Source organism: Anomaloglossus baeobatrachus, chromosome 11 (genome assembly GCF_048569485.1).
Source record: "Anomaloglossus baeobatrachus isolate aAnoBae1 chromosome 11, aAnoBae1.hap1, whole genome shotgun sequence".
Lineage (NCBI taxonomy): Eukaryota > Metazoa > Chordata > Amphibia > Anura > Aromobatidae > Anomaloglossus > Anomaloglossus baeobatrachus.
Genome location: NC_134363.1, coordinates 117,701,791 through 117,713,150, shown reverse-complemented (window position 1 = coordinate 117,713,150; position 11,360 = coordinate 117,701,791). Strand labels below are relative to the sequence as shown.

The 11,360-nt window shown below is 53.0% G+C and overlaps 1 protein-coding gene across 1 annotated transcript in view; it reads left to right on the top strand.

Annotated features, from left to right (window-relative positions):
• Window positions 1-338: 338 nt before the first annotated feature.
• OAF (out at first homolog) overlaps window positions 339-11,360 on the top strand; it is a 42,877-nt gene continuing 31,855 nt past the window's right edge. Inside the window, exons 1-2 of the mRNA XM_075327112.1 lie at window positions 339-509; window positions 3,250-3,514. Of these exons, the coding sequence (XP_075183227.1) occupies window positions 3,299-3,514 (216 nt within the window). The 5' untranslated portion in view covers window positions 339-509; window positions 3,250-3,298. The remainder of the gene's footprint in view (window positions 510-3,249; window positions 3,515-11,360) is intronic.

The following is an 11,360-nucleotide window of genomic DNA, read 5'->3' as shown; positions in this document are numbered from 1 at the left end:
AACATTGCTCTGCACACACAACATTGCTCTGACACACACAACATTGCTCTGACACACACAACATTGCTCTGCACACACAACATTGCTCTGACACACACAACATTGCTCTGCACACACAACATTGCTCTGCACACACAACATTGCTCTGACACACACAACATTGCTCTGCACACACAACATTGCTCTGCACACACAACATTGCTCTGCACACACATTGCTCTGCACGACTCGTACACTGCTCAGCTGACCACCACCGCCGCCGCCTCCCATTGTTACTTTGTGCCGCCGCCGTGTGTCTGTCCCTTTAAGTGAAGGGGCGGGTCCTGGAGGAAGTGACGGCCTCGGAGCCGCCGCCTGGGGGAGAACATCCCGAGATCCGAGTCCGGCCCGGGACAGACGCAGTGGCCGGAGCGGATGAGGAGACAGTGCGGGAGCGGAGGGAGCTCTGCGGGGCGGACGGACCGGAGGACGAGAGACCAGCACGAGCAGCCGGGAGTCACCTCTGCCCGGTGAGTGCGGCTGTGCCCTGTCATTACTTCCAGCAGTCAGTGGTGCGGACCCACCGGCTCCTGTCCCCCGGTATCCGCACCCCTCACTCCATCACTGAGGCCGATCACAGCCCGGGCTGTCCCACATCGCTTACGATTTTGATTGGTTGTAACAGTGACAACCAAAGTGTAAGCGATGCTCCCCATCAGAAGCATCAGAGGTCCAGAGTGTGGGCAGTGCCATCAATCAGATGTGTCACATGTAGAACTTTACACAGGTTCCCCCCCCCCCCCCAAGTGTCCCCATTCAGAATCCCTGTGTCCCCTCCGCTTTGCCCCCGCGCGTGTCCCCTCCGCTTTGCCCCCGCGCGTGTCCCCTCCGCTTTGCCCCCGCGCGTGTCCCCTCCGCTTTGCCCCCGCGCGTGTCCCCTCCGCTTTGCCCCCGCGCGTGTCCCCTCCGCTTTGCCCCCGCGCGTGTCCCCTCCGCTTTGCCCCCGCGCGTGTCCCCTCCGCTTTGCCCCCGCGCGTGTCCCCTCCGCTTTGCCCCCGCGCGTGTCCCCTCCGCTTTGCCCCCGCGCGTGTCCCCTCCGCTTTGCCCCCGCGCGTGTCCCCTCCGCTTTGCCCCCCGCGCGTGTCCCCTCCGCTTTGCCCCCGCGCGTGTCCCCTCCGCTTTGCCCCCGCGCGTGTCCCCTCCGCTTTGCCCCCGCGCGTGTCCCCTCCGCTTTGCCCCCGCGCGTGTCCCCTCCGCTTTGCCCCCGCGCGTGTCCCCTCCGCTTTGCCCCCGCGCGTGTCCCCTCCGCTTTGCCCCCGCGCGTGTCCCCTCCGCTTTGCCCCCGCGCGTGTCCCCTCCGCTTTGCCCCCGCGCGTGTCCCCTCCGCTTTGCCCCCGCGCGTGTCCCCTCCGCTTTGCCCCCGCGCGTGTCCCCTCCGCTTTGCCCCCGCGCGTGTCCCCTCCGCTTTGCCCCCGCGCGTGTCCCCTCCGCTTTGCCCCCGCGCGTGTCCCCTCCGCTTTGCCCCCGCGCGTGTCCCCTCCGCTTTGCCCCCGCGCGTGTCCCCTCCGCTTTGCCCCCGCGCGTGTCCCCTCCGCTTTGCCCCCGCGCGTGTCCCCTCCGCTTTGCCCCCGCGCGTGTCCCCTCCGCTTTGCCCCCGCGCGTGTCCCCTCCGCCATTTTGAACTATGGTGGAGCTCACCCTGAGCCATCAGTCTTGAGCTACTTGTGTTATTTTAACGAACATTAAAACTTTTTTGCTATCACCACTTACTGTACAGTGAAACATCATCTATTATTCTCTGTTATCAGCCATCTTTTTATCTTTTCTACTCATAGACCTCTGCTACACTAAAAATTTGAGATCCCAGCACGGCCCCCTGCTGCAGGGCTTGACCGGATGCACTAGAGGTCTCAGCACGGCCCCCTCCTGCAGGGCTCAGCCAGATGCACTAGAGATCCCAGCACGGCCCCCTGCTGCAGGGCTTGACCGGATGCACTAGAGGTCTCAGCACGGCCCCCTCCTGCAGGGCTCAGCCAGATGCACTAGAGGTCCCAGCACGGCCCCCTGCTGCAGGGCTTGACCGGATGCACTAGAGGTCTCAGCACGGCCCCCTCCTGCAGGGCTCAGCCAGATGCACTAGAGATCCCAGCACGGCCCCCTCCTGCAGGGCTCGACCGGATGCACTAGAGGTCCCAGCACGGCCCCTTCCTGCAGGGCTCGGCCCGATGCACTAGAGGTCCCAGCACGGCCCCCTCCTGCAGGGCTCGGCCCGATGCATTAGAGGTCCCAGCACGGCCCCCTCCTGCAGGGCTCGGCCGGATTCACTAGAGGTCCCAGCACGGCCCCCTCCTGCAGGGCTCGACCGGATGCACTAGAGGTCCCAGCACGGCCCCTTCCTGCAGGGCTCGACCGGATGCACTAGAGGTCCCAGCACGGCCCCTTCCTGCAGGGCTCGACCGGACGCACTAGAGGTCCCAGCACGGCCCCTTCCTGCAGGGCTCGACCGGATGCACTAGAGGTCCCAGCACGGCCCCCTCCTGCAGGGCTCGGCCGGACGCACTAGAGGTCCCAGCACGGCCCCCTCCTGCAGGGCTCGGCCGGACGCACTAGAGGTCCCAGCACGGCCCCCTCCTGCAGGGCTCGGCCGGACGCACTAGAGGTCCCAGCACGGCCCCCTCCTGCAGGGCTCGGCCGGACGCACTAGAGGTCCCAGCACGGCCCCCTCCTGCAGGGCTCGGCCGGACGCACTAGAGGTCCCAGCACGGCCCCCTCCTGCAGGGCTCGGCCGGACGCACTAGAGGTCCCAGCACGGCCCCCTCCTGCAGGGCTCGGCCGGACGCACTAGAGGTCCCAGCACGGCCCCCTCCTGCAGGGCTCGGCCGGATGCACTAGAGGTCCCAGCACGGCCCCCTCCTGCAGGGCTCGGCCCGATGCACTAGAGGTCCCAGCACGGCCCCCTCCTGCAGGGCTCGGCCCGATGCACTAGAGGTCCCAGCACGTCCACCCCCCCTGCTGTGTATAGGTGTTAGATATGGCGCATGGCTTCCCAGTCCGGTCTTTGGACAGGTCCTTGCTGTTCTCACATTTTCCCGTCACTGTGTAATCTGCCCACAGATCTCGCGCTCTTATGGGGGTGTGCAGGTCCGGGCACAGCTTGTGTTGTCCCCCCATTTGGGGTTAATATATGGGCCGCTTGTCCCATTTTGGTCTTTCCTTCTTCGCTTGTATATTGTGTCAGCCATTGAGTTTTGTTCTTTTTCCTTTCTGAAGGTTTCCCCAGTACTGCTAACCTCGCTGCCCTGGTACCCGCTGCCTGGTGATGTGTCCTCTGGTATCAGTCAGACATTTCTTGTGGCTGGTGTCGTTGCTGTGGTACTGTAGAACAAGCCTCGGGGAGCTGAAGGTCCGCGTCCGTCTGGAAGATGGTCAGGTAGCGGAGGAGAGCCTGCAGGCGGACAGCGAGAGGGACTGCATCACCCTAGAATTCCGCAAGGCAGATGGCACTTTTATCACCTACCTGGCAGACTTCAAACAGGTGAGCGCTGGTGTGATGGGGCACGGCCACCATCAGGAGGCTTCCGGCCTAATGTGAGGCGGAGGTACACCTTGTTTACTGGCCCATGTCATCATGGGTGCTGCTCTTCTACAACAGGCATAATCATAGGTTCACGTTTTAAAGGGAACCTGTCAGGTGGGCACAGGGCATCCGGGGCCCGAGCCTGGCACAACTGCAGCCAGGTATACTTTACTCTGCAACGCAGCAACGTTTGACAGAAGACAAAGCTGACTGGTCTCACCTCTGCCTATGGAGGTCCAAACTATATCTTCTCTGAAACGCTGGAGAGTTTCAGAACCACAGTGGTGCGGTCCGGCCCTGGTTCATGCTGCCCGTGATTTGGGCACCGCAAATCGCCTGACAGGTTCTCTTTCACTACAGGGGGATTTCTGCTCTGACCGGACTGGTTTATATTTGTCATGCGCTGGATTAAGAGAGAATTTCTTATATCAAGAGAGTTTAATTTCTTTTTTTTTTCTGCTAGTGAGAACATTATGCCCTCACCACCTGTGGGCGACATTCACACCCGGAGTATGTGCGCAGAAACTTCCATAAGGTTCCACCACTGAATAGAATTGTGTGAAATCCTGACTGGATAGGAAATGTGCAGTATAGTGTCCTGGGGATAGATGATCAGTGTCTGTATGGACTCCCACTGATCAGGGACCCCATGTCCTGAGTTTGCACCATGCAGCGGTCTGTGGTCGGCCATCTTGAATGGAGCAGATGTGCACTCCCTGCTCTGGTCACCTTCTCGTTATCTGTGGGGGTCCGAGCCGTGGGATTCCCAACAATCAGACATTTGTTTGGTGAGAAGTGTTGGTTATGGGAAGCATATTGTGTGCCGTGGGAAGCATGTGTGCCGTGTTCCCAGAGAGGGAGCAAATTGTCTCGCTACTCCCATTTGTAGGCGGTGGCTGTATTGTAAGGCTGGATTCACACCTCCAGGTCTTTTGGTCTGATGCTCGAAGCGTCCACTCCACACCTCACATATACCTAGGGGGCTGTCATGTTCAGATCAGAAGTTCATGCATCAGACCACGAAACATGGATGTGCAAGTCTAGCCAGAGTCAGTGACCCTCTAAAGCAGGGGTGGGGAACCTTTTTACTTGGGGGGGCATTTGTAAATTTCTACCAACCTTCGAGGCCGCACAAAATTATCAGTGTGAAAATTACCTGGCTATATTTTATCAAGCAATTAATTAACTCACCCCTACTGTGGTGGCCGGAGCTTCTTCTCTTTGGTGCAGCAGTTAATTTTCGGTGACATTGAGCACGTAACGTTGCTTTTCACAACTATGTTTCCAGGTTTGTCTCTGTCTAGAGCGCAGTCAACACTTTGTGATAATAAGATTGGTAAATCATATATATCACATAGGAGACATTGGGACTGCTTTATACACATCACAGGAGACATGTATATGCCCCCAGCCCCTCCTGTGATGTATATATCACGGGAGGGGCTGGGGGCACAGTCGCATCACGGGTGGGGCTGGGGCACAGTCGCATCACGGGAGGGGCTGGGGGCACAGACATCACTGGAGCACAAACATGTCCGGGGAGCAGACATCACTGGGGGTTATCACTGGGGGCAGGCATCGCAGCACTAGGGGGTGGCACACAGAACTGAGGGAGGGTGCACACAGCACTGGAGGGCGGCCACACAGCGCTGGAAGCCGAGAAGCTGCTGCTTGTCTTCTGTGGGATGGGAGCGCAGAGCGCTAACCCCGCCCACAAAGTAAGTCCCAAGTGCACTGGGGCAGTGTGAGGACCCAATGGTACGCTCACGTAGCGTTCAGTAGTGAATGCTTCGGCGCTGGAGTCACATTTACAAGTGATTCGCCCTAGTGTCACATCACCCAACATGGCCTGCTCACACTCTCCGGACAGGAGTGTCTCAGCTGCATAGAAATACATGCAGCTAACCCACTCCTGTCAGGGGAAAGTGCGGCCGTGCCGGGTGATGCGATCTGAGCTAGTGCGAGTCACTTGCAAGTATGACTCCGAAATGTGCACATGAGGATTTATAGCGCCGGGGGCCAGCCCGATCACTGCAGACCCAGGAAGCTGCCTGGGGGCCACAGAAAACTTCATCGCGGGCCGAAGGTTCCCCACCCCTGCTCTAAAGCACCACTCCAGCATTTTGTTTTCTTTTTGAGTCCTGGGGTGGGGCTTTACACCTAAGCCCCCTCTCCCCAGTCTTATTGTTGCCCTCCAGAATTTTTGACCTTTTTTGTCGTCTTGTGACTGTAACTTCTGACTGGCCAGAAGTTAGAAGTAATGTGACAAGTTCTCAATGTAAGTCTATGAGAGCCAGAATGAGGCTTTCATAGAATTGTACTGATTTGTGACCTTTGGCTGCTTCATGAAACACTGGAGCTCCCAGCAGGTCACAAATCGCCGGAGGCCAACTGTAGCAATGGTGATAGAAGATGGCAGAGGACTAGTATAAGACTTGGGGCAGAGGTCTTAGATTTAAAGTGCCACTACAGAAGTAAAATTTAAAAAAAAAAACTCTGGAGTGCTGCTTTTAAGAAACTTTCCGACATTAGAGATAAGTGTCGGTTTAGTTACTATCATAGTCCTGAACATGTTGGAAGACTCGTTATAGGGTCAGATATTTTCTTATAGCGTAGAAACCGCCTGTTAGACCAGCGAGGTTGATTAGTCGGTTTCACACATTTTGGGTTTTTGTTTTGTTTTTTTGTTTTTTTCTACATATAGGAAAAATGGACCCATTCCTGTCAGTGCAATTCTTTTTCCTATTAGTTTCATTGGTTCTTCTTGGTGCAAAAAAATGAATGGAGGTTTCTCAAGTGTCTCCGAGCAGTCAGTGAAGAACGGGCAGCCATCTGTGAGCTGTCTGGATATTTCACTGACCTATAGACTTGCTTAGGAGAATTTGATTTGTGACTAGGATCAAAAACAGACACGTCTCCATTCTTTCTTCTTGGTGGGAGTTTAAAAAACAAAACACCGGACATGTGAACAGCCTCATAGGACATGCACCCATTATATCCTATCTGTGAAAAACATGGATGGAGCACATATGAGAAAATTGGAAGAAGTAAAAGGGGCCTTGGGCCACGTGCACACAGAGTATTTGGTGAGGGTTTTTTTTTACCTCAGTATTTGTAGGCAAAACCAGGAGTGGAACAATCAGAGGAAAAGTATAAGGGTATGTGCCCACGATCAGGACTCGCTGCTTTCAGAACGCAGCGAGTCCTGACCAGGGGGCCGCATGTCTCCTCCGCAGGAGAACGAAGGAGACCGCAGCTGACTGTGCCCACGATCAGGGTTCAGTGTGCTGCGGTCTCCTTGCTGTGTTCTCCCTACGGAGGATGCATGCGAATCCGCAGCAAACAATTGACATGCTGCAGTCTTTAAAGACGCTCCGCAGGTCAGTGCTGCGGAAAAAAGAAGCCTAGTGGGCACGGCATTTCTAGAAATCCTGTCCAGTGTGCTTGTACTGTCCACCGCAGCGTTTTGGACACAGCTGAAGCATTCTGCGTCCTAAACACTGCAAATACCGATCGTGGGCACGCACCCTAAGGCTATGTGCCCACGATGCGTTGTCCCTGCAGAAATTTCTGCAGCGATTTGAACAGCACATGTACTCTTCAAATCGCTGCAGAAACAGTGCGTAATGAAAAGCCAATTTCCTGCGCTCTGGATGCTGCCCCCACCATAGACAGAGCGGGAGCTGCATCCAAAGCGCACGGAATAAGTGACATGTTGCTTTTTAGAACGCAGCAATTTGGCAGCATGCAAATCGCTGCGTTCTAAAATGCAATGTTTTCATGGATTATGCACAATCTTCATAGATTGTGCTGGGGACGCAGGACGCATGCAGTTACGCTGCGGTGCAGAGCGCAGCGTAACTGCATACAATACGCACACGTGGGCACAGAGCCTCAAAGGAACATGGGCACCATTTCTGTATTTATCACGTACTCCTGGTTTTGGCTAAAAAAACTGAGGTAAAAAAACATCAGCAAATACTAGACGTGTGCACGTGGCCTTAGTCCTGAGATAAAAGACTGGCCAAATACCGAACGTGTGCACATGACCTTAATGCTGAGGTAAAAAACTGGCCAAATACTGGACGTGTGAATGTGGCCTTAGTCCTGAGGTAAAAAACTGACCAAATAACTGAACGTGTGCATGTGGCTTTAATACTGAGGTAAAAACCTCACCAACTACTGACTGTGTGCACGTGACCTTAATACTGAGGTAAAATCCTCACCAAATACTGAATGTGGGCTAGCTAGGAGAGGGTCAGTTTGTTTTCTTTATTTTTCTTATATCTGTGAAGCATTTGACATTACACAATGCTGATCTCCATAGATGAATCGGGGTCTCCTTCTCACAAAGCTGCCGTAAACCTTAATACCACATTCACCTATACTGTCAGTGATGCACAGACCGTCCGTCCGGGGCCTCCTGAACGTGGCAGCCTCATAGAAGTGTATCAGGCTAACCAGTCCAGGTCAGGAGACCTCGGCCGCTCTGTATGATGACTGTGACACAGTCATCTGTGTCATCTGCGCCATTATTCCCATTTTCTATATTCCATATTTGCTTCCTGATACTTTCATGTGCTTGTGATAGACTGGATGTGATCATTGTATCCGGTTCAGACGCTTTTCTCCCGATCTATTGATGTCTGGAGGGCGGCTATGCAGCTGACGCACCGTGTGTCATAGCCCTTAGGATGTCGTCTTCTGTATATGTTGTTAGAGCCCTGAATTGCCTTTGTTACTCCCAATTTACTGCAGATTAACTTTGTACAGCTCCCACCCCACCCAAAGAAGAAACGCTCTCATGTGCAGTAATCATGGCTGAATCGTCATGTGGTGCTGGTGCCACCGCAGTATCTTGGCTTCTCCAGTCTCCACCAGTACAGACTAGGGCACTGAGAACTGGTGGTGTCTGGAAGCGCATGTGTTCTGCATATTGTGTCCCAGCAGAGGAAGGGTCTGGATCCTCTTCTACGTGGCCACATCTGGCCCACAGATGCATCCCCGCTCGTCTCACACTTCTCATGTAGTTTGGAGTGTTGCTGCGGGCTTGTTGTTTGCAGGAGGGAAAAAAAAAATCTTCTGTTTCTGCAATGAATAGGAACTGCCCTCACTGTCTGTGCAAAGCCAAGAGCCGTAATGTAGCGGCCATTGTGGTGTTTCAGCCGTGCCAGCAATTTCAGGAGAGAGAAGAGGGTAAAGTTTTCAGGAAAAATAACAAACAGCAGTGATACTAATAATGGATGCAATCTGGTCCCCCGACTAGGAGAAATCCGAGCAGTGCCCTGCTAAAGTACGGATGTGTGCATTGTGTATAATGGACATGGCGTTATGTAAAATATAACAAAGTCGTGGCCAAAAGTTTTTATCCCCCCTTTTTTTTTTCTTTCCCTTGTTTTCTGCTTCAGTGTTTTTAGAACTTTGTCAAATGTTTCTATGGTTAGTGAAGTACTATTAGAATTTCCACTTTTATTGACAAATACATCAATTTTATGTAAAATCTCTATGTACAGTGTTGCCCCTTTACTATACTATATAAGACTTCTGGATATAGTCTTCTGGGACAAATCCTGACAGATGACCCATTCTCATCAGTGTTTGGAGTTTACCACTATTCAGTTTTTTTTGTCCGACCAATTGATGAGGATTGACCAAAATGGATCCAACAAGTCAATGTTAGGCAACGGAGCCACTCGGTTATCACTTTCTCCTTGTGTTATGGGCTCCATCATGCTGGATACACATTGTTCATCACTACATTGCTCCTGGATCGTTGGGAGAAGTTGCTCTTGGAGGATGATTAGATCTTATTTATTCATGGCAGTGTACTTGGGTAAAAATGTGAGAAAGCCCCCGCACATTAATGGTCTCAGGAAGCTTAAGGGTATTGTCTGCACGCTGCGTTCTTGATTTGACAAAAAAAATGCCGACTTTGACAACTGTAAACACTGCGCATGCGTTTTGGATGCATTTTTGACAGTGCGGTCCAACGGTAATTCAGGTCTGCTACATCCCTGTTCTGTCACAGCACCATAGAGCATGACTGGCCGCTGACAGCAGACAGAGCCGCGTGATGAGAATGAACTCTGATGAACCTGACGTAAGTGCCATGACACAGGCAGTAGTGCGGGGCTCCCAGCTGTGAGGTCAGAGGTTCACCTGAGTTCATCGTCATCTTGCGGCTCTGTCTGTTTGCGGCCTGATTTGCGGTCACAGGTGAAGGACTCACCTGTGACCGTAGATCACCTGAGTGACGGCACCACTGATTGCGACTCACTTCAATCTGTCGGGTGATTTGCTGTCACAGGTGGAGGACTCCAGCTGTGGCTGCGGGTAACCTGAGTGACGTCACCACTGATAGCACAACTCACTTCAGTTGCTGGGTGGAGCTCACAGCGAGCGGTTGTGCTCTATGGTCGCTCGTTGTGAGTGTCAGATGTAGCAGTGCTGGAAGCATCATGGTACCTCGAGTGGATTACATCGGACCTCGAGGGTTGTGTTGGGGTTAATAAAGTGGTGAAAGAGGGTGTTTTTGTTTTTTATTTCAAATAAAGAATTTTTCGGTGTTTGTTTTTATTTACTTTCACTTACAGTTTAGTGATGGGGGGGTCTCTCATTGACAACTGCCATCACTAAGCTAGGATTTAGTGGCAGCTATGGGCTGCCATTAACTCCTTATTTCCCCGATTGCCACTGCACCAGGGCATGAGCAGAGTAAAGTCCCGGGACTGTTGCATCTAATGGATGCGGCAATGTTGGGCTGCTGCTGGCTATTTTTAGGCTGGGGGGGAATCCCAATAACGTAGGTCTCCCCAGTCTGAGAATACCAGCCCTCAGCTGTGAGGCTTTATCTTGGCTGGGTATCAAAATTTAAATTGGGGGGGGGGATGGCCCGCATGCCGTGTTTTTTTTTTTTTTGTTTTTTTTTCTTTATTGTACTGCATGACATAGACCCGCCCACCGGTGGCTGTGATTGGCTGCGGTGAGAGCTGTCACTCAGCGTGGGGGTGCAACCAATCATAGGCGTCGGTGGGCAAGGGAAGCAGTGAATATGAGATGAGCCTAATGAGCGGCCGGCACTTTCAGAAACATGAGAGGGCGCGGGAGCCGTGTGACAGTCGTGCTGGTGATCGGCGAGTATGAAGGAAAGGGGGGGATAGGAAGAGACCAACAAAGAGAGAGGTACCTGCATTTTTGTTGACCAGAGTGGATCCAAAATGCAACCAAAATGCAGTGCAAAAGGCACAGCTAAACATTTTGGTTGTGTTTTGACACACCTCATTCATTTCAATGGGTGGGAAATGTTCACAAAATGCACTGAAGTGACAAGCTGCTTTTTTTTTTTAGGAAACTATTTTGACAAATATTTGTCAAACAAAACGCTGCCTAAAAAAAAAAAATAGCAACGTGCAGATGGAAATTTTGATTTCTCGTAGACTTTTCTGGGGAAACAGAACGCATGCATTTTGTCATTGACAGTGAAGTTTAAAACGCAACCAAAACGCAGGAAAAAACGCAACATGCTCATATAGCCTTACTGCTGGCAGACACAGGAGTCCTTGGAGAAGGATTGTCCAGAGAAGAAAAGGTGAGCGCCAACTTATGTCTTAACAGTATGAAGGGGGATTCATCAGAGACTAAGGCTACTTTCATACATCCGGTTTGAGCACTGCGGCTCAATCCGGCTGTGAAAACTATGCAACGGAAGCGGCGAAAACACCGCATCCTTTGCATAAGTTTTTACATGCGGCCCGTCCGTTTTTTTCCGGTTGCGGCATGCTACTGAGCATGCGCAGTGGAAAAA